Here is a 22,400-nt window from a genome sequence, read left to right as displayed (position 1 = left end):
ATCTTAAAAAGGACTGCTCAGTCATGGGTGCAGCTGCCGAGATACTCAACCCGCCTCAATCCTCGAGCAAGACAACTGTATCCCACACCCACCGCCTGTGTGTCGGTCTGTGACTAGGAACTTCCGGATTTCAGTGTCCTGTTCCCATCACCACTCGCGAATCGCCACCGGACTTTTGACTTGTGCAAAAGTCATTTTCCTAAAAACTGGAAGATGCCTGTGCGGAACTTCTTTTAAAGTGGTAAGACTGATGCACAACCGTCACCACACTATCCTTGACAGATAGAGGACTTTAAACCAATGGAATGGACACCATGACAATTGGAAATGCTCTATTTGCTGCAGCCTTCATCCACCTTCACAGCTGTTGTAACATTACACAACAGTTTCACCTCCATTGTGCAGTTATCCTCCATCTGCTCTGCTGTTAGGGACTTCTAAGAAGTCCCAAGAAGAAGCTAGTGACATACAGAGGTGACTGTGGCATTATCTGATTAAAATATGACCATGTAGATTATTGTTGCTACCACTGTGATATAATTGCAACAAATTTTATACAAGGCCGTGTCAAGTAAGGCGTCTATGGAACGGTTCTGATTTGCTGAATAGGATTATACTATTTGTATGCATGTATCATTTTGTATTTGAAGTTATAAGTATTGTCCGTATTCCTGTATTTCAAATATGTTTGCTCCTGTGGTAACGCCCACAAGGTATTTAGCCTGCACATCTTGAAGGGACTATACAAGTTAAACGGCTCATCAAGGAACACTTAACTCACAATGGACCATGGAAGACGCCCATGCACACCTGATAGACGTCTAACTAGAGTATCGGTAATGGCTTCTGCTATGACTGAGCAAAATCATGCATGGACATGTGACTTGCCCATGTGACTCCAAACACCATCTTGTTACCTGTAATTTTCCACAGTAAGAACAATGGATTTCCCTTCAACTGGCAAAAGCTATAAAAGGCCCTGGAAACACCTCCATTTTGCCTCTTTCCTGCTCAAACCTCTGGACTGTGAACTTATGCTAATAGGAGCATTCTAACCAAAGGACTGAGGACCTTCCAATGATTTGGAAGCAACCAGAGATTTAACAAGACAGCATGGGCGGCGAGTTCTATGGGCCCGTGGTGCCTGGGCACCATGGGCCCGGCTCCAGCATTCTGAGGCCCGGTCTCTCCCTTGGCCCCGCCTTCCGTCCGGTGCATCCCCCAGGCCATTTAAAACAGCCCGTGGCCCCCACTCATCACTGGCAGCGCAGCAGAGCTGAGCAGCTTCCTGACTGCTCACTCCACGTGGCTGCCGGCCCCTCCCTGCAGCCCCTGGGCAGGGTGGGTCTGTGTGCCATCCCAAGAGCCCCTGTAGCCAATGGGAAGCTGCGGGGGCAGTGCCTGGGGGTAGCGGCACATGGAGACTCCCGGCCCACCCTGCCTAGGAGCTCCAAGTAAGTGCCACACTCCCCCACCCCTTCCCAGAGTCTGCACCCCGCCCTTTGGCCCCCAAACTCCCTCCCAGAGCCTGCACCCCGACTCCCAGCCCAGAGCCAGCACCCAAACTCCGACCCAGAGCCTGAACCCCCACCCCCTTCTCCCACCCCCTCTCCTGCCTCCAAACTCGCTCCCAGAGCCTGCACTCAAACGCCCTTCCAGAGCCTACAACCCTCACCCCCTCCTGCACCCCAACCCCTTGCACAAGCCCAGAGCCTAGATCCAAACTCCATCCCAGAACCTGCACCTCCACCCCCTGCCGCACCCGGAGCCTGCATCCAGCACCCAAACTCCATCTCAGGGCCTGCACCCCAGACCTCCTCCCCCGCCCCAAACCCCCCCCCAGGGCCTTAGGCAGGTTGGGGATGGAGTTGGGGGGGGGGGCAGGTTCTGGGCACCACCAACATTTCTACAAACCTGCCGCCGCTTGCAAGCCAGCAATTTATTCCATCACTGCTACAGGACTGATCCAAGGACTTGGCAATTATTGTGTGTATTTGATTCCTTTAACCAATTTTAACTCTCACCTTTCTTTCTTTTTTTATAAATAAACCTTTAGATTTTAGATACTAAAGGATTGGCAACAGCACGATTATTGAGTTATATATTGGGTATGTGGCTGGTCCTTTGGAATCAGAGGACCCTTTTGTTTGATGAAATGGGTTTAAATAACCATTCTCTTTAAGTATAATGTCTGGGTGTTGAATCCAAGATTGGAATGCCTAAGGAGACTGCTTTTTTGACTTCTTGTTAGCCAGTGTGGTGAAACAGAAATTTACCTTTGTTGCTGGTTTGGGAGCATAACTAGCAGTTTTGGGTGTGTCTGCCCTGTTTCTCAGCAGTTTGTCCTGAATTTGGTATTCTCAGTTGTGACCCACAAAGGCACAGTGACAGTGACCCCCACCCAGCTAGGGTTGCCAGGCATCTGGTTTCCGACCGGAATGTCCAGTCGAAAAGTGACCCTGGTGCCGCCAGTTAATACTGCTGTTAGTTACATGTTTGTATTTTGGGCATTCACACCTGGTGGCTGTTAGAAGGTGTGAATAATAATTTGCTCAGCCACTGATATTCTTTTTAACGGATCTCCCCAATAAGATCTATCCTGATAAAATGAAGTTCAATAAATAATATGTAATTGGCATGTCCACATTATGGTTTTGTACATACAGCGTGAAGAGTTTCTATATTGCCAGATATGTCTCATGTATATAAAGCAACTTTTGAGAACAATTCTGACCTTTATGTATTTATTTTACAATAGGTCTATGTGCAAGGATAGCAATACTCTTATGATTATTAAAGTGCCTCACTTTGCATATTTCATACCCTAAAAACAGGCTTGCAGAGCCTCACTTAATTAAAAGACTACCACTATTAATGAAATGCTATAAATATTTCTTGAGTACATATTTAGAGCACAGGTCACCAGGAGAGCATTATAAAGGCACACTTTATCCTGCCATATCCAAAAACTTTAACAGTATTTCCACTATAACTCCTTTCATATGTATATATGCTTGGACAGGACTCCTCTTTTTCAGCCCTGCCTGCACACTATTAAAAAAGATTTCCTGGTAAGGCTGAACTGTCAGTATTGACAGGTCATAACTTAGTTAAAATAGTTTTAAAACTCACTGGGGCTCCATATTATCTGGAAGACAGTTTAGATAAGTTATGTCTTGCCTACATTGGAATCATAGCTCGATTAACAAACAGTTTTTAAAAAACAATAGCATATTCAGGGCCTTATGAATATTTAATTGTAAATTAAAATACATGTGGATAATATGCCAAGAAAATACAATTTTTGTGGCATACTTGACATATTTTCCTTTCTCCCCTCTGTTGTACCAGTACCCTTTCCTCCTCCATAATCTAGCACTTCTACAGATGCTAGTTGCAATCTAGTACCATACTAGGAGCACAACAAAAATGTTTAGCTATAGGTAGTGATCTAGCATCTAGGGTTAGTTACAAAGCATTACCATTTAGAAATTCTTCCTGTGACCTCTTCTGGGACACTGCATCTTCACAGAAGAAATGGTTCTATTTGTGGTTTTCCAGAATTATTCCAATTTATGTAAGGCCTAAGTGCTAAGAATATTATTGATGCCTTTTTTTAGGTAAGAGATATAAAAGAGTAAAAAGACATTCTTGTAGTTACAGGAGCTCTCCAATCCAAGTGAACAGGCATACATAAATCATGATCTATAATAGAAATCCTGAAAGACTTTAGCTGTAGTAGCACAAGAAAACAACACTATTAAAGTTAGCATTCTCTGAGCGCTCCAGTCTAAAGTTCATGTACAGATAAGAGTTAAAACTTAAAAAAAAAAAAAAAAGATTTCACAAGTCTGGCTTTTTTCAGTCTCAGAGTAAATCAAGCAAAGTCTCCCTTATACAAGGATATGCAATGTCACACAACATGTAAAAATGCAACTAATTATACCCATAGAAACTACAGGTCTGTTAATATGTACATAGTATTACCTGAACCACTATTAGTTTTTCAAAGCATGTTCTGTATTTTTTCCTTGACAAACGATCTTACTTACATAGCTCTCAGCAACACTACGTAAGGTTGTACATGATTAAATATATACGAAAACATTTACTACCACAAAAAGCAGCACACACATCCAAAGAATTAATCTGATAGGATTTTCAGATCTGCTTGTCTGTGATGGGAAGAAAATAAGAGTCACTCCTCATTAATTGCAAGCGTAACTTCTAGAGTCACAGTCAATTGCAGAAGGAGATACATGCTCTAAAGACATTTAGATTTCAAGTATATTCAACAAAAATTAAGACATTTACCTGAAATTCTGGCACCGCAGGCTTTGTGACAGCTTTCCTCTTCTTTGTAATTGCTTTTTTAGATATGGATTTTTTTCCTTGTAAGATTAAAAGAGAAAAGTTTCATAATGCTGTTTATTGCGCTTCATTAATAAAACCAAATTACATACAACCTTGAAAGTTATAATTTAACTAACAGATAGCTGATGGTGAGTCATGCAAACATCATGAAACAGAACCGGACTCAGCAAAAGCAAACATTAAACTACAAGTACCTGTGTGCGGGGCAGCCTTATTTCAACAATGAACAAACCCAGTATAAACTCCAACACACCAAATGAAAATTAAGAACATTAGTAAACTATGAAAGAAACATTCACACTACCATTGTGATGGGGGGATGGGGAGAGGGGGAAGATGCATAATTTAAACCAGAAACATAAATTGGTTTAAAAAAAAAAAAAAAAAAAAACTTACCTACAAAAACTCTTCTCTGATGTTAGTATCCCACATTGATCCACACACTAGGCCTGGGGCCTTTGGCATGTGATATTAAGTGTGCTCTCAGAGCACAAGTAATTTCTAGAAATCACCTCATGGACACACTGGAGTTACCATACCAGAGGAGACCACTGCTCAGTCTAGTCCAGCAACCTGTACCTGGCTGCAGCCAAAACCTAATCTTGCTTTAGAAAAGGCAAACACTTTCCCCACAATGTGTTTCCTTCCCAATTGCACAATGTAATGATATGAAAGAAAAATTCCTATTCAACTTTAAAGGCAATCAGTTTACCCTTGAAATATCAGGGATAATATTCCTTGTAACCTCTCAATCTAACAAAATAGCTATAAATGTTACATGTGGGCAAGATACCCAGGGAATAAATTTCTTTATTTCTACAACCACCCAGAACTGTACATATTTAACATCATTGATCTCTTCATTTGCACTCTAACCATTAATCCATCTCTGCCAAGACTACTATTACTATTCCAAATCTCAGAGTAATTTGCAAAAAGCTGCAAATGAACAAAAATAACCAAATAATTTAAAAACAACCTACCACATAAAGTTCCCTTTTTTCCCCCCTCTAGTATGAATCAGGTAAAAAATTACCAAGTTCTTCTCATTGACTTTCCTGGAGTAAGTGTTTCGGGTTTTTTTGTGAAGTGATTAAAATTTCATTAACCATATTTTGGTCCATATTTTTCCAAATTTAGTCTGATAAATTTTAATTATTATTTTAGTGTGCAATGTACTTTGTAGTGAATATTCAAAGATATGGCTCCTGTTAAGATGTATCCAGAACAGCATAGAAAATAATAGTGAAAATATTATTTATATATATCAATGATACATTGTCACCTGGAATACTCTGTTATGGAATATTCTGTTCTCATCACACTATTTCAAAAAAGATATAGCAGAAACAGAAGTGGTCTAGAGATGGGAGACAAAAATAACTGTGGACATGGAAAGACTTCCATATGAGAAGCAGCTGAAAACCACTGGGATATTATAATTTAAAAAGAACTTGAATAAAAGAGGACATGATAGATGAACACAGAATAATTAATAGTATAAACAAAGACTGAGCACTCCTACCTGCTATAACAACATATGAACAAGGGGACATTCAATTAAACTGAAAGGTGACAAATTATACAACTATTAAAAGGAAATGGTGCAACAAAGAAATGCAAGGTCTGGTTGCCCTAATGAAACAACATCATGAGAAGAAGTGTTCCTTCTCAGGAGGAAGCTGCGTTGAAGATGATGAAAGGAACAGGTCTGAACACGGAGGATCTTCAAGTTGGTAAACTTTTTTATTTCATACTTCTTTCTTAAGGACTGCCTGTCTTCCTTCTGGACTATTCTTGAATTCTCACGTTTGAGCAAAAAATATAGTTGTTACTCTATGGTACTATCATTTTAGATGCAGTTGTGATTAAAAAATAGCTGAAATAGGCAGATCTTTCTTTTACAATTTCACCTTTAAAGTAGTACTGAGTGTCAGTGAATGCAATGAGTAATATGAAATGAGCAGTATGCTAATAATAATTAAATAACTGCATTGACTTATTTTGTTTAGGAGAATCAATCCTCAACATACAGGATTCTGAAGACTATCCATCTTCAAGATCACCATCATTTTCTATAATTTCAGAGTTATCTGACAATGGTAGTGTTTGTCACATCATGTATGTTACATAGCCACAGTATAGCACCTGTAGCAAAAAGGAAAAAAAAAAAAATCTCCATCATCCAGAACAATAGATAAGTTTGTGATAAGAACCAGCAGATTACAAAAAGAGGTAATTGATGGAAAAATTGCCCTGTTTGTTTACGCACAAACTCTCCTTTCCGTATGACTGAGAAACCATATTTCATTAACATGGTTCGGTCATTAAGACCAGGATACAGTCCACCCAACAAAGCAGATGTAGAAGGCAAATTGCTGGATAAAGTGTATGAAAAAGAAATTGAGCAGTGTGCAAAAGGTCTAGAGGGTAAAATTGTTACCTGAGTCTTGCTGGGTGGAGCAATGTCCACAATGATCCTGTTGTATGTGCTTGTGTGACAACAAAAGAAGGGAATGTCTTCCTTACAGAAACAATTGATACATCAAGAAATGCACACACAGCAGAATACTTACAAGAAGTAGCAGCAAAAGCCATAACAAACTGTGAAAAAAAAATTCAAATGTCTAGTACGCAGCTTGGTCACAGACAATGCTGCAAATGTTTCCAAGATTAGAAGAAACTATTTAGAAAAGAGTGAAGAGAGTCCCAAGCTAATAACATATGGTTGCAGTGCTTATTTGATGCACCTCCTCGCCAAAGACTTCAGTGTTCCAGAAATAAAGGCGAATGTTGTTGAAACTGCAAAATACTTCCGTTAACAACCACTTTGCAGCAGCTGCACTGAAAAAAGTGGGAGGAACCAAGCTAACTCTCCCACAAGATGTGCAATGGAACTCAGTAGTGGACTGTTTTGAGCACTATATCAAGAACAGGCCTAATCTGATGAGTTTATGAACAAAATAGTGAAAAAATAGATAGCACGATCATAGCCAAAGTTCTCAACATTGGGTTTAAGTTCCATTTCTTTCCCTCACTCTGTCTTGTTTCTAATTAAATCTGTATTCTTTCTTAAACAAATCCACTTTTGTTTTATTATAAGTGCTCACAGGTACTACCCTGTTTCCCCGAAAATAAGACAGTGTCTTATATTAATTTTTGCTCCCAAAGATGCGCTAGGTCTTATTTTCAGGGGATGTCTTATTTTTCAATGAAGAAGAATACGGTACACATCGGTGGATGCCTTATTATCGGGGAGGTCTTATTATCGGGGGGATGCCTTATATTACAACGAGAGGCAAAACTGTAAGTAGGCCTTATTTTCGGAGGATGTCTTATTTTCGGGGAAACAGGGTATGTAATTTACAAGAGCAGTGGTTTAAGGGAAAACTGGTGAACTGGGGTACACTGCTCCTTTGGGGGCACAGGATTGGGGATATCTATGAGTAGCCAGTGTCAGGGGCTAGACATCACAGGGTAATAATTCAAAGAGATTCGGGAATTGGGACGCACCTGTTAACCTGCAAGGTGAAGACTGGGTTAGCATTGCCCAGATGAAAGTGCTTGAGTGGCTGAAAGGCTGGTGATGTTAGGGAGCTAACACTCAGCTGCCATAAACAAGACTCCCTCATGCTGGAGAAAGGGGATAACAAGGTGACTCTCAGTCCTGGGTACCCCAAGAACTGTCTCAGCTACATTTTAAAAAATGTTACTAAATATTCAAAAGCTAGGAAATTACAGAATTCATTATGCCTTCATTAATTCTGCTTCCTTATGAGCACTTAGAGATTTATTGATGAAAAGTGCAATGTAAGAACTACAAGGTATTATTATGTGAATGCACCACAATTCAGTTGTTAATCACATGATCTTTTTTCCATAGGACCTTTGCCTCAGTTAGTACTCAGTGAAAGAATGAGGGGTGTGTAGTGAATATGGCCGTTGTTTTTACGACTCTGAGTCATTCGCTGTAGAAGGTGGAAGATGTGTAGAGAATGAGGCAGAAAAGGCACACGAGCATTTAATTTTCAGCCAAGAGAGAGTAGGTTTTGTGATATATTAAACTAGGATTAGATTACTTGCTGTTAGTGCAAAACACAATGTGATATGATTTTAGGAGGGAGATGGCTTCCCTCTAATATTATGTGACAGCCTTGCAATTGCACACATAGCTGGTGTTGTCAGGGACAAGACATTTAATTTGCAAATCACTCCTTGCATTACACACTTATTCAAACACAGGTGTATACAAATTATATATGCACAAACTTTTTTTTTTTTTTTTTGTAAATATCTGAAAAATGTAAGCCAATGAGATGACTGAGCAGACACATTATTCCAGTAGTGGTCAGACCAGTGCTAAACACAGACATAATATAACCTCCTTACTACTCCTATTTAATATTCATCTGTTCATGCACCTAAGGATAGCATCAGACCTTTTGGCTACAACCTCACACTGGGAGCTCATGTTGAGCTATTATCCAACAGGACCCTCCCAAGTCTTTTTCCAGAGTCACAGCTTCCCAGGATAGAGTCCCCCCATCCTGTAAGTATGGCATTGTACATTATTTGTTCCTAAAATATATTATTTTACACGTGGCCAGAATAAAATGCATATTGCTTGCTTGTGCCTAAGCTGACCAAAAGATCCAGATAGGTCACTGATCCAGAACAATCTTCTTCATTATTTACCATTCCCACAATCTTCGTGTCATCTGCAAATTTTATCAGTAATGATTTTCTGTTTTATTCCAGGTCATTGGTAAAAATAACTAGCATAGGACTAGCACTAGAAGCACAACTACTACTTGATGATTTCCCATTTACATTTTGAAACCCATCCGTTAGCCCATTTTTAATCCATTTAATGTGTGCCATGTTGATTTTGTATCATTCTAGTTTCTTAATCCAAAAGTTGTGCAGTACCAAACCAGATGCTTTTCAGAAGTCTAAGTTCAGGCAGTCCTCGATTTTATGACGTTCAATTTACGACAAACAGCACTTACGACGCTTCTCGATTGACACGCTGATTCAACTTACAACAATTGGTTTCAACTTTACGACGCTCGGTCCCGCAATGGAGTGGGTTGCAGTTCCCAGTTATGACGTTTCAACTTAAGACGCAATTTTTAGAAACCAATGACTGTGTTGTAAGTCAAAGGACTGCCTGTATATTACATCAACATGTCTATTTTTATCACCCAAACTTGATATCTCAAAGAGTTAGCTTGACAAGATTTATCTTCCATAAATTCATGTTGACTGGCATTAATTATATTACCTTCTTTTAATTTTTCATTAATCTAGACCCGTATCAGTCATTCCATTCTTTTACCTAGGACTGATGTCAGGCTAACCGATATATACCTATCCAGGTGGTCCCCGTTTACCTTTTTCAAATATTGGCACAACATTAGCTTTCTTCCAATTCTTTGTAACTTCCCAGTGGTAACAATATTTTATTTTATTTGAGAGAATGAGACCAAAGCCCAACAACGGGAAAAGCAACAACAAAAATTCTTGTTGGACTACTAAATTTGAAGTGCCTGTGGAGAAATCATCAGAATTCACTTTCCGCAGCCTGGGAACATCTAATTGCAGCTCCCTCTTTTCTCCAATAGACAGAGAGAGCTTTCCTTCCTTATTCTGAACTGGAGTAATATGTACTATATAAAGTTCCATAGGTCTGTTCTAAAACAAGGACCTTATTTTTTCTTAAGTTTTAGTGCTTAAACTACCATATTGACAGCCCTGGGGACTACTACACAAATCAGGCATTAGCAATAAGAGTACAAGTTTCCTCCGTAATGCCATGTCCATGGGCCTCAACTCAGACCTAGAAGACCACCTTTAAAATGCAAGAATATAGTGTAGTCCTATACTTGATATACCTTGACCTCTCTGCAGAGGTCCAGTAAGACATAGACAAGATAAATTTATAGCAAGTCTAAGCAAAAAATAAAAGTATCAAATACCCAAATAACTTCTGCACTCAGCAGGTTTTATATTCTGATATTTTAATTCCTTCCTCAAAGCAGTCTTTGATCAGCCAAATTTCCAGGTTTGAAAATGCACACTCACTGAATATATGAGATAGAGCTGACACTAGACTAGAAAGGAATTTATCAAGTGATGCACCACTAAAATAATATCTGATAATTAAACCAAGTGTTTTTGAAAGCCATGATTTATTTTAACAGGGACAATGGAGATCATATTTACCATTCTGACCGACTTTAAACAAGTCTACTTGTATTTGTAAGTTTCACGGTAAGGTCTCACTGATGCAATTCTCTCAAAATATCTCATAATGGCAAATATAGTGAACATCCCAGAAAGATATTTTTTGAGACTCTTGAACAATGCTCAAGACCTAGCTTTTGGAAATTATTTTTAGACAAAATTTTGCAAATGCTATCACCTGTAACCTGTGAGGAATTCCTCTTGACTTGAAATTGTAATGGTTTACAAGATCTGGAATCTCTTATAATAAAGAAGGGTGGGGTTAGGTGAAGGTTTGCTGCATAGAAAAATATGGTTTGAGACCTTGTGGCTCTTGATAACTTGTTTTAGTAAGATGCAAATATTTTCACAATGGAGCTTTTTTGAGTGGAGTGTCTGAAGCCTATGCCATCAGATTCTCATAAATCCAAAGCAGGGACTAAAAACAGGGAGTGTCTTAAATTACTCTAATTCTTGCCATTAGCCACAGCAAAATACAGGCTTATTATCTACACTTGAAATGCTGCAGCTGAATTCCAGCACTATCTAACCAGGGGTTAGGTAGGTTTAACTGCGTCATTCAGGGGTGTGGGTTTTTCACACCCTTGAATGACACAGTTACACCAACCTAATTTCTTAGTGAGAACCAGACCTAAGGGTGAACTCACATAGCCACTTGGTCCTCATGCTTCTTAACTCCACGAATTGTAACATTTTCAATCCAATCCCATCAAAAAAATTGACTTGCCCTACCAGATCTTAAATTGAATTGCAGGCCTGAACTATCTGTTAAAAATAGTAACACCCGGTTACCTTTATAAGGGTGTAGGACACACTTTATCCCCTCCTTTTGTTCCCTGAAGTTCAGAGGGCAACTGAAATCTCATTTGTTAGGTGCTTCTTTTATTTTTAAATGTAGACTATTCTAGTCCCACCCAACAGCTCCTCATCTAGAAATACGCAAGGTTCAGGAGTCCAGCAAATCGAGAGACAGAATGCATGTCAGGGGTTTCTATGCTGACATTGTCTGCATCTGCCTGTTCTCAAAACAGCAGAGGTCTTACAACAAATGGATAATTAACTGACTCACAACACAGAATGATGTTAGCAAATAAAATGAAATCTCAGTGACACACATTTCTGAGGACATTGGTGCTGAATGACAAACACAGAGGCCTGATGCTTCAAGAACCCTGTTACAACTTAGAAAAATAAAGTGGTCCTACAGTATTTCATTATATGCTCATGACCTAGTTGACAGGCCTTTCTAAATCTAGATCAGTGGTTTTCAAACTTTTTTTTCTGGCAACCCATTTGAAGAAAATTGTCGATGCCAGCGACCCAGCGGAGCTGTGGATGAGGGGGCGCTGGGCTGCAGGGCTCAGGGCTGCAGAGTGGGGGTAGGAATGAGGGGGTTAGGGTGTGGGAGGGGGCTCTGGGCTTGCTGCAGGCTCTGGGGTGGGGCCAGGGAAGAGGGGTTTGGGGTGCAGGAGGGGGCTCAGGGTTTGAGGGGGCTCAGGGCTGGGACAGGGGGTTGGGGTGCAGGAGGGGGTCAAGACTCTGGGCTGGGGGTGCAGGCTCTGGGGATGAGGTGTTTGGGGTACAGGAAGGGGCTCCGGATTTGATGAGGGGCTCAGGGCTGGGGCAGGGGATTGGGGCACGATCTTACCTCGGGCAGCTCCCGGTCAGCAGTGCACGGGGGTGCTAAGGCAGGCTCCTCGGAAGCAGCCAGCAGCAGATCCGGCTCCTAGGCAGAGGCACAGAAGCAGCTCCATGCAGCTCTCACCCACAGGCACCGCCTCCCCCCCCCCCCCCCCCAAGCTCGGTGCTCGGGGCAGGGGCAGCACATGGAGCCCCTGGCCCCCCTGCCTAGGAGCTGAACCTGCTGCTGGCCGCTTCTGGGGCACAGCACGGTGTCAGAACAGGCAAGGACTAGCCTGCCTTAGCTGGGAAGTACCGCCAGCAGGACTTTTAATGGCCCAGTCGGCGGTGCTGACCAGAGCTGCCGTCATCCAATGCCTTGCATTCCGCGACCCACTACTGGGTTGTGACTCACAGTTTGAAAACCACTGATCTAGATTACATTTTATGCTATTGTAACAGAATTTTTACATCTCCAAGAACAGAGTTGAGGGTGTGGATGGAATTTATACTAAACACCACCAGATTAATTACCCATGTGTTAAAAGGAATCAGTACTTAAATCTCAGAGTCTGAATTCCATACCAAACAAACCATGTTTATGTTCTAAATAAGTGTTTGCAATTTTGACTACAAAGAAGGGAGAAACAGTGAATACTTAGCAAGTGTATTGCTTTGAAGCTCTTAGAACATTATTACAAGGTTCAGGATTTATATCAAAGCTCCTTTGAAGCCAAGTATTTCAGGGAATCTCTTGCATTCTGGTAGAGCTGTCGCACCATCCCAGAATGGGCTTTCTAGATCAATGAATCAGATTTACAAAAATCAAAATAATTATTTTAATCCACTTTTGTAGAGTTGTCACAGTACTGCACCTCTAATCTTTCCTGGTCTCTCTAAGCACACCCCTCTAGATCTCAAGCCTCAGGAGCTGTCACCGCTCAATGTGGATTCACACAACTGTCCCACACTCAGACCAGGCCTTGAGTTGCAGTCTCCTGTGTATCAACCATGATCTATCTTAGCAGGTCTGACTTGCGTGATTAATCGTACTGTTAAACAATAATAGAATACCATTTATATAAATGTTTTTGGATGTTTTCTACATTTTCAAATATATAGATTTCAATTACAACATAGAATACAAAGTGTACAGTGCTCACTTTATATTTTTTTTATTATAAATATTTTCACTGTAAAAATAAAAAATAGTATTTTTCAATTCACTTAATACAAATATTGTAATGCAATCTCTTGATTATGAAAACTGAACTTACAAATGTAGAGTTACATACAAAAAATAACTGTATTCAAAAATATAAAACTTTAGAGCCTACAAGTTCACTCAGTCCTACTTCTTGTTCAGCCAATCGCTCAGACAAACAAGTTTGTTTACATTTGCAGGAGATAATGCTGCCCACTTCTTGTTTACGTCACCCGAAAGGGAGAACAGGCGTTTGCATGGCACTGTTGTAGGCAGCGTTGCAAGATATTTATGTGCCAAATGCGCTAAAGATTCATATGTCCCTTCATGCTTTAACCACCATTCCAGAGGACATGCGTCCATGCTAATGATGGGCTCTGCTCGATAATGATCCAAAGCAGTGCAGACCAACGCATGTTCATTTTCATCATCTGAGTCAGAGGTCACCAGGAGAAGGTTGATTTTATTTTTTTTTTGGATGGTTCAGGTTCTATAGTTTCCGCATTGGAGTGTTGCTCTTTTAAGACTTCTGAAAGCATGCTCCACATGCCGTACCGCTCAGATTTTGGAAGGCATTTCAGATTCTTAAATCTTGGGTCGAGTGCTGTAGCTATCTTTAGAAATCTCACATTGATACCTTCTTTGCGTTTTGTTATATCTGCAGTGAAAGTGTTCTTAAAATGAACAGCATGCTAGATTGTCATCCGAGACTGCTACCACATGAAATATATGGCAGAATGTGGGTAAAACGCAGAGCAGGAGACATACAATTCCCCCCCAAGGAGTAAAGTCACAAATTTAATTAATGCATTTTTTTTTTTAAACAAGCATCATCAGCATGGAAGTATGTCCTCTGGAATGCTGGCCAAAGCATGAAGGGGCGTACGAATGGTTAGCACATCTGGTAAATACCTTGCAATGCAGTCTACAAAAGTACCATGTGAATGTCTGTTCTCACTTTCAGGTGACATTGTAAATAAGATGCGGGCAGCATTATCTCCCATAAATGTAAACAAACTTGTTTCTCTTGGCGATTAGCTGCATAAGAAGTAGGACTGAGTGGACCTGTAAGCTCTAAAGTTTTACATTGTTTTGTTTTTGAGTGCAGTTATGTAACAAACAAACAAACAAAATCTACATTTGTAAGTTGTGGTTTCACGATAAAGAGATTGCACTATGGTACTTGTACAAGGTGAACTGAAAAATACTATTTCTTTTATCATTTTTACAGTGCAAATATTTGTAATAAAAATATAAAGTAAGCCCTGTACACTTTGTATTCTTTATTGTAATTGAAATAAATATATTTGAAAATGTAGAAAAACATCCAAAATATTTCATGAATTTCAATTATTATTCATTGTTTAACAGTGCAATTAAAACTGCAATCATGATTTTTTTTTAAAAATCGCAATTAATTTTTTTTGAGTTAATCGCGTGAGTTAACTGCGATTAATCGACAACCCTAAATAAAATACAATACAACTCATCTAGTTTACCAGGTGTTCAACCATCTTCCACACGGGGACCCTAATAGGACCCGCTCCTTATAGACTCTTCTGCAGAGTCTTTCTCTGTCACCTTGTCTGCCTATCAGAGCTCAGTGACATTCTCTGGAGAGCTTCTGGTGACTCCTCCTGCCCTCTGCGGGGATAAAGATACTTTTTAAGTGATGATAGCCCTTTTGCTCACTACCTTCCCAGCCTGAGAAAACAGCTAAGTCACTTCAACCTAGAGCCTGAATGGATGCCATTGTCTTCCAACAGTGTGCTTGGGTGTTCTTATGTGGAAAGCCATTGTGTTACCACCATGTACAAACAATACTGAATTCAAGCATTACAGTTGTATAATGAACATTCTTCTATTTCCAATATAATTTAAATCAATATAGTCACACAGGAAATTCTAATAAAAAACCATAGTTATACAGTAACTTTACCTCACTGACCTTGTCACAAATTATTCATAAAATGGTTACATTTCAATATTCATAATACTATATCAGTTGCACGTCTATCACAAGGCTCTTGATAGGTTAAAGGCAACTTTCTCTGGTGAGTCATATTCAGAATTATGAAAAGTTTTAAGCTAAGCAATGCATAAACTATAATTGTTTATAAAGATATTTTGTGAGTTATCTTGGGACGAAACATGAAGATACAAAATGTGTTTCTCCTTCTGAGACTCTTATGGGGGAAAATGTGTCATATTACAGAGGTGTGCTGGAGCATCTAGCTAAGTTAAGGCTGTACCTAGTTGTTCAATTTAACATAACTCGAAAACCAGCCTATTAAAAACACAGAAGAGTATTTTAAGAATCAAAAAGTGAAAACCTGTTATTTCTGAAGGAGGAAGAGTATACCTAAGAATAAATATATACTGATACCACTGCTTCTGAGATTTTACGACATTTTTTACCAAATCCCATTAACTGCTCTCAGTTAACATACATACCTATAAACTGGCAATATTTAGAAAGAGTATGTATGTGAAATCATGCTTTTTATATTCAAATATGCTAAAACAATAAGACATAATTTCTATTATTCAGTGTAACTTTCAGTATAACACAAAACCAATTCTGCCATGGGGTGGGGGGGGGGGAAGAGGCAAGGGTTCTGCTTCCAACAAGTACTCCTGCAGTAATTCTGCGCTATGCACAGACGCAGAATTTATGCGCGATGCAGAATTTCCCTCCCCCCCACTAAATACATTCTGCTGGAAAGGTGTTGCAGTTATGCCTTTTGCCAATTGGGGCTGCTGTGTCACCAGAACAGAGAGCAGGTGTTCCTAGGCCAGCCCCAGCTACAGATAGGGAAGAGAAGAGGCTGCCTTCCTCACAGTGCCCTGCCCAGGGGGCCCTGGTAAGGAAGCATGGGAAGGAGGTGGCTGAGTGGGGACACATGGTCACATGGCGGAAGGGGAGAGAATGCAGGGCCATATGGCGTCGGGGGGGGGGTGCAGGGAGATTGTGGAAGCTGAGTGGAGGCACAGGGACACATGGGAACAGAGAGGTGCAGGGACAAATCGGGGGTGTGACTGAGTGGGGATGCCAGGCCACATGGGGATGGGGGGAGGATGGGTGGCTGAGTGTGGGCACAGGGACACATGAGTGGAGGGGGTTGCTGAGTGGGGGTACAAGGCCACATGGGGCAGGAGGAGGGGGGGCAGGGCCACCTGGGGATGGGGGAGTAGGAGTGGCTGAGTGCTGGTTCAAAGACACATAGGGACAGGGGAGATGTGCCTGACTGAATGAGAGAGGCTAAGGGTCAGCCAGGGTCTGCCTGGTGGAGGCTCCCTAACAATCCCTATTCCATACTTCTCCCACCCACACCCAACAACCTTCCAAGTTCACACCCAGACTCCTTCCCAGCAATTACTTCCCTCTCCCTCAGCTCCTCCATTACCCCTGACTCCTGCAAGCCTTTTCACTGCTTCTGAGGGGTGCAGGAAATACATTTTTGTACTGTAATTTAAATGAATTATTACTCAAGAGTTCTGTATTAACATGCCTAGTAAGAAATCTATTTGTCAAAAAACATTTATTAAATCTTTTTTGTTGTCCATATTGGTACAGACATATAGGTGCTGACAGGTATTTTGAAAAAAATTACCAAAATAATTGAAACTGGTGCGATTATATTGTGTTATTTTGAGAAAATATGCAGTATTTGAAAATACTGTACACAGAATTTTTAATTTTTGGCACAGAATTCCCCCAAGAGTAAACAAGCCATATCTGAGGGTCATTGAAGGGCTGACAGTCTGAAAGAGCTGCACCAGCAGATTTTACAGATCCACTCTGCATCTGCCTTTAGCTGCTATTCTCCATTCTTTCTGCCTTGTAGTAGCTACAAAATCTGCTGCGGCAGAGCATCCTGACTGCGTATCTTCACTTCAACAAACCTCAGGTGGCTCATCAGAAGCAGAGCTCTGCAAGGTAGATTTCACCCTACCCTCCCTATATCAAGCATATCTAGTGTCGATGGGATGAGAAGAATGCCCAATATCTCCTTCACGGTTTATTGTAACCTCTTCTCCCTCCCCTGTTGGTGTGGTGAGAATGGGGTAAGTAAGGACTGATGTTACTGCTGGGAGCAGACAGAGAAGAGGGACCCGGGGAGGTGAGCCCACCAGTGTTGGAAGCCCATATATCTACCACTCTGGGCCATAAATGCTGAATGGGCTAGGACAGACCCAGGACAATCTCTTGCCCCATTCAGTCAAGCAATCTTCCTGACCCTATATGTCCCTCATTATGGCCCGTGGTCATGCTCCCACATTGTGCATCCTAAGACTGAGGAGAAGGGGTTCCCTTACTGCTGTGAGATCCATGTGTCATATAACAGTATCTCCACAGCAGCAGCTCCTCTGTTTATGAAGATGAGGATTTTCATCACACAAGAGAACAAGCTGAGAAAAAAAATGTACGTCACGGTTCTCCCCAAACCCAGCTAGGATGTTCCCTCCCACCTTTTCCTTCCCTCTCCCCTGCCATGTCCATTTCTGGAATTCAACTTGAGTGATTGTCTCTTGCTCTATGTTCCTGTCAGACACTGTCTGGGGTGAACCTTTTTCTCTCTCTAGGTTCTTACATCAAATCATCAGTATGTGGATGCCTTGATTTGCTCTTGGTCTCTAGGCTCAATCAGGGCAAGGCTGTAGGGAAGTTCCATGTCTGTCTGAGGATCTCAACTGTGGAAATTCCTCCTAGAGGAGGTCCACAGAGCACCTCACTCACTCTCTTTAGTGCATGCTAGAAGTTTCATCTACTTCAGTTGACCCATTTTTTTAGTCTTTGGAGTCCCTCCTTGGGCATTTTTTTTTAAATTTTTTTTTTATTAACCGTGTACCTTTTATCTATTCCTCTTACTAGATTGAAACTGATCCTTTGGTGCTGTTCTGGAGTTTTTTTTTATGCAGCACATTGCACTCTTAGCTGATTTCGCTTTAGTATTTTTTGTATTTGTCTCCTTTGCATGGTACTCAGATGCCTTGTGATAAGCACACTATAAATGTATTACACACAAAAAATATATGGAGGCTCTGGCATCCTGTACAACCTCCCCCACATTCCCAACAGTCACCTTGATACAGGAAATACTGAAAAACTCTTAATGTGTGAGAGCATTCCCACGCCATCTGCTGTAGCCCACTTAATTTAATAGTGGGAATCTATGAAGGAAAAGTGTAGATAGTAGACTAGAATTACAGGGAAATGTATTTTTTAACAAATCATTTACATTCTTTAATATTTCCCATGAAAAATTCACCATAACAATTCCAGTGTGAAACTAGGATTCCTTATCATACAAAGTGCAATTTGATATAAATAACCAGGTACTCCCATTAGTTTACTGCTAGATTTACTACTTAGTTACAGAAACTCATTTTATGACTAATATAATACTATTTCATTCCCACCTTTTTTTTTTTTTTTTTTTTTTAAATTTGCAGCTTAGCATACTCATTTCTGTTATAATAGGCTCTCCCAATATAACATGCTTGGTACCCAAAGTATACCTTAATAAAGATTAGTAGAAATAAAGAAGTCCTTAAAATAGAATCAAACAAATTACAACTGTCTACAGACTCATTTGACAGTAGATCCTAGCTCACAAAGTTGCCTTAAGCAAGATAATATTGTTTATGTTTTAAGCATTAAAACAAAATGAAAAGTTAGTATGTTACAAAAATTGAGCATCAAATTACAGCCACAGCAGCTAACACAGATGAGGAATTTGTGATAGCAAGATTTTTAGTGCTCAATGCACTATATATAAGATATACAAAGTGAACCAACTGAAAATAGCAATTTTTCCCTGATCTCTGTCATAGTAATCAAGTTATCATATTAAAAAGTGTATTATTTGTAACAATAGTTAGTTAAAAAAAATCAGACAGAATAATTTTTAAGGGCCTGCTCCTGCTCCCTTTGAAGTCAATAGCATAATTTCCATTCATTTTAATGATGAAAGGTCAGGCACTTTGCTCAGTCCAACAATCTGAATATTCAAAATGTAAAAAACTTTTCACTATGTACACATGGCAAAATAGTTTGTAAAATCATTTCTTTAAAAAACAATTGGTATTTCTGAGAGCACTGCTAGTGATGACCACCTTGCTAAAGAGTTTGACAATACAAGTATGGCAGCACCATGTAAAACAGTGTGCACAATTTATATCCTGTTTAAATACCACGCTGCTATTTTACTCGTGCTAGTGGGCAGTGGTGTCTGTACTCTATACGCTACGTAAGTGTAGATATAGCCTCAGATGCTTTTTGCATCAAGTGAAAAGCCTCCCAGAAAACTACACTCACTACAGGCTACCCTGAAAACTCTGCACTTTAATCAAGTTTTGTCAAATTTTATCAACTGATGGACCTGCTCTGTGCATACCATATATTGGATGTGAAACTCTTAATATCAGAAACATAAAATGCGTGATACTGTTCCCATTCACAAAACAAAATACAACAAATACAGCTACAAAGTCTATTTTAAGAACAGTCCACTATCACCTTCTCTCTCATTTTTAGCATAATAAAATCAACTTACCAGATTTGTGCTTCTTGTGTTTTGTTTTCTTTTTGATGATAAACAACTTATTCTGGATCTCAGGTTTGTAAGTTTTGAATGGGTGAGGATGAATCTCACGCTTTCTTTGCAGGTCATCACGCTTTCTCTGCAGATGTGCATTCAAAATGTCTTTCAGTTTCTTTTTTTTCTTTTTCTTCTTTTTTGCCCGCATCTTAGTAAGTTTTAGTTTCTTATTATTCCATAGTGAATTCTCCAAAATCATTTCTCTAGTAACTTTGTGGCATTTCATGTCTGGATTGTTGCTATGACTCCCATTCACATGTGCTTGGCAGGTTTTAAGGGTATTTGTTTTTAATGGGCTGGGCTCCGTTTTTATTAGGGAAGCTTCATGATCTTTCTCTCCATTTTCTACAACCCTGATTTCTCCTGGGCTGAGAGGTTCTCCAAAGCCAATAATTTCTCCTGGACTAATTGGCTTCTCCTGGTTCTCTTTACAGCAGCCAGGGTTTTTTTTGTCACAGGCTCTATGCATTTTAATTTCACAGTTGGGTTTCATTTCTTTTTCCGTGGTGATACTGAAGCTATCCAAGTGAATTTTTGCTGGACAACAAATAAGAGAATCCATACTTTTCCCTGCTTCGATCTTACAGTGAGGTAGCCGCTCTTCTCTACCACCAAATCTGACTTCCCCATTGCTTTTGCTGACATACTCACATTTCACTTTCTCCAATTTAATCCGTGGTACTTTTTTTACTTTGATGGGTGGAGTTGGAAATGCAGGGGCTTGAAAAGGCTTCTGTTTGTAAATCCGTACATCAGCACCACAGAACTGTGGAAAATGAACATAGGCATTCTCCAAGAAATCATAACCAAGGATCACTTCCCTGCATTCATGGATAGGCTGCCCAAGCACAGCATCTTGAACATCTTTTTGTGTTTCATATACAAAGTCACAGAGGCCTTTTAGCAGCCATACTTTTTGGTAGAAAGGGAGCTCATGAAATGGTTTTCCCTCCAAAGGATTAATTTCCCCAAGGACTTTAAAAAACTGGGGGCATAGCCCAAGCTTTTCTGCACAGCCATCAGGGTTGTCAGTTTGCCCTACAACAGTGTACCACTGTTGCACTTTCTGTCTAAGTGCTGCTTCCCAAGTCCTGTAAGGAAGAGTTGGTCTTCGATGCAAGGTAGATCTGCGATGAGGAGGACTTAACAAAGAAGTCATTATTTTGGATAAAAAAGCATTACATTGAGGCATTAGAAGACAACGTTCCAACTCATAGAAGACTATTTCAGGCAAGTTTAGAATTTGTTGTGCTAAACAAAGGAAATGACCAATAGCTGGAATTTCCCACATGGTCTCCATCCTTGTAGGTGCTGCTTCAGCTAAAAGTGACTTTTCCCATTCTTCTATTTCTTTCTGACTAGCTTCTTCTGCCTCTTTTCGTTCTTGCTCTCGTAGCCTATTAAAATAAAAGAAATTTCACAAAAATTCAGATGTGATTTACCTTAAAAAACAGTGAAGGAGAAAAGTCAGAAATACAGAATGAAAAACAAATAGACATTGTTTAAAGCAACAAAGAACACAGCACATAAAATCAGAATTCAGTTTGTCTTTAATATGGATTACATAACACATCAGTACTCAGAATGGGAAAGTGTAGGTGATTATACCTTACCTACACTTCTTATTGCTGTCAATTGGAAAAAGAGGTGAGGGGATGAGAAAAATCTTGGCAGATACTATCAGGTATTCCCCCAACAACACTTCTACAGCCCTTTTATCGGCAGACACTGTTTTCTCACCAAGTATCCAATTAAAATCCTATTGAACTGCATACCTCTTGAGACTTTACCCTCACACTGCTGTACTGTGACTTCTAACAGCTATCTTGTCTCGTTTTCACTTAACATCTTTCTGATTTATACATAAATATACACACTTAACAAAAGGTATTCTAATGTATACATACCCTTTTTCCCCATGTGTGTTTTATTAGCCAATGTGCAAAGTGGGTTAAAAAGAGCAAATAAAATGTGAGGATGCATAAAGAATGAGATGGAAAATAACACAGAAAATATAACGATATTACATTTATAAATGGTATGCCCTCAGCTGGAATAATGTATTCAGTTCTGGTGCCGCATCAAAAAGGATACAACAGAAATAGTGCGTATTCAGAGGCAGGTGATATAGAGACCTACCTAGAAAAATTTCAGTAGAGAGGTTGAAAAGACTAAAGCTACTTTAGACAACACACTAATATGAGGGAATTTGATAGATGTATACAAAATAATAACTAATATAGAGAAGACAGACAGGACACTTCTATTTACCTTTTTCATAATGCAAGTACACAGGTACATTCAATTAAATGCAAAGGCAACAAAATTAAAACTGTTTGAAGGAAATGTTT

At 40.0% G+C, this 22,400-nt stretch overlaps 1 protein-coding gene across 2 annotated transcripts in view; it reads right to left on the bottom strand.

Annotated features, from left to right (window-relative positions):
* KIAA2026 (KIAA2026 ortholog) overlaps positions 1-22,400 on the bottom strand; it is a 77,918-nt gene that overhangs the window by 30,833 nt on the left and 24,685 nt on the right. For both annotated transcript variants that reach the window (XM_034773108.1, XM_034773109.1), the window contains 2 exons: positions 20,005-21,446; positions 4,315-4,391 (listed from right to left, as the gene is read on the bottom strand). In XM_034773108.1, the coding sequence (XP_034628999.1) occupies positions 4,315-4,391; positions 20,005-21,446 (1,519 nt within the window). The remainder of the gene's footprint in view (positions 1-4,314; positions 4,392-20,004; positions 21,447-22,400) is intronic.

This window comes from Trachemys scripta, chromosome 6 (assembly GCF_013100865.1).
Source record: "Trachemys scripta elegans isolate TJP31775 chromosome 6, CAS_Tse_1.0, whole genome shotgun sequence".
Lineage (NCBI taxonomy): Eukaryota > Metazoa > Chordata > Testudines > Emydidae > Trachemys > Trachemys scripta.
This window is presented reverse-complemented; position numbering and strand designations above follow the sequence as displayed.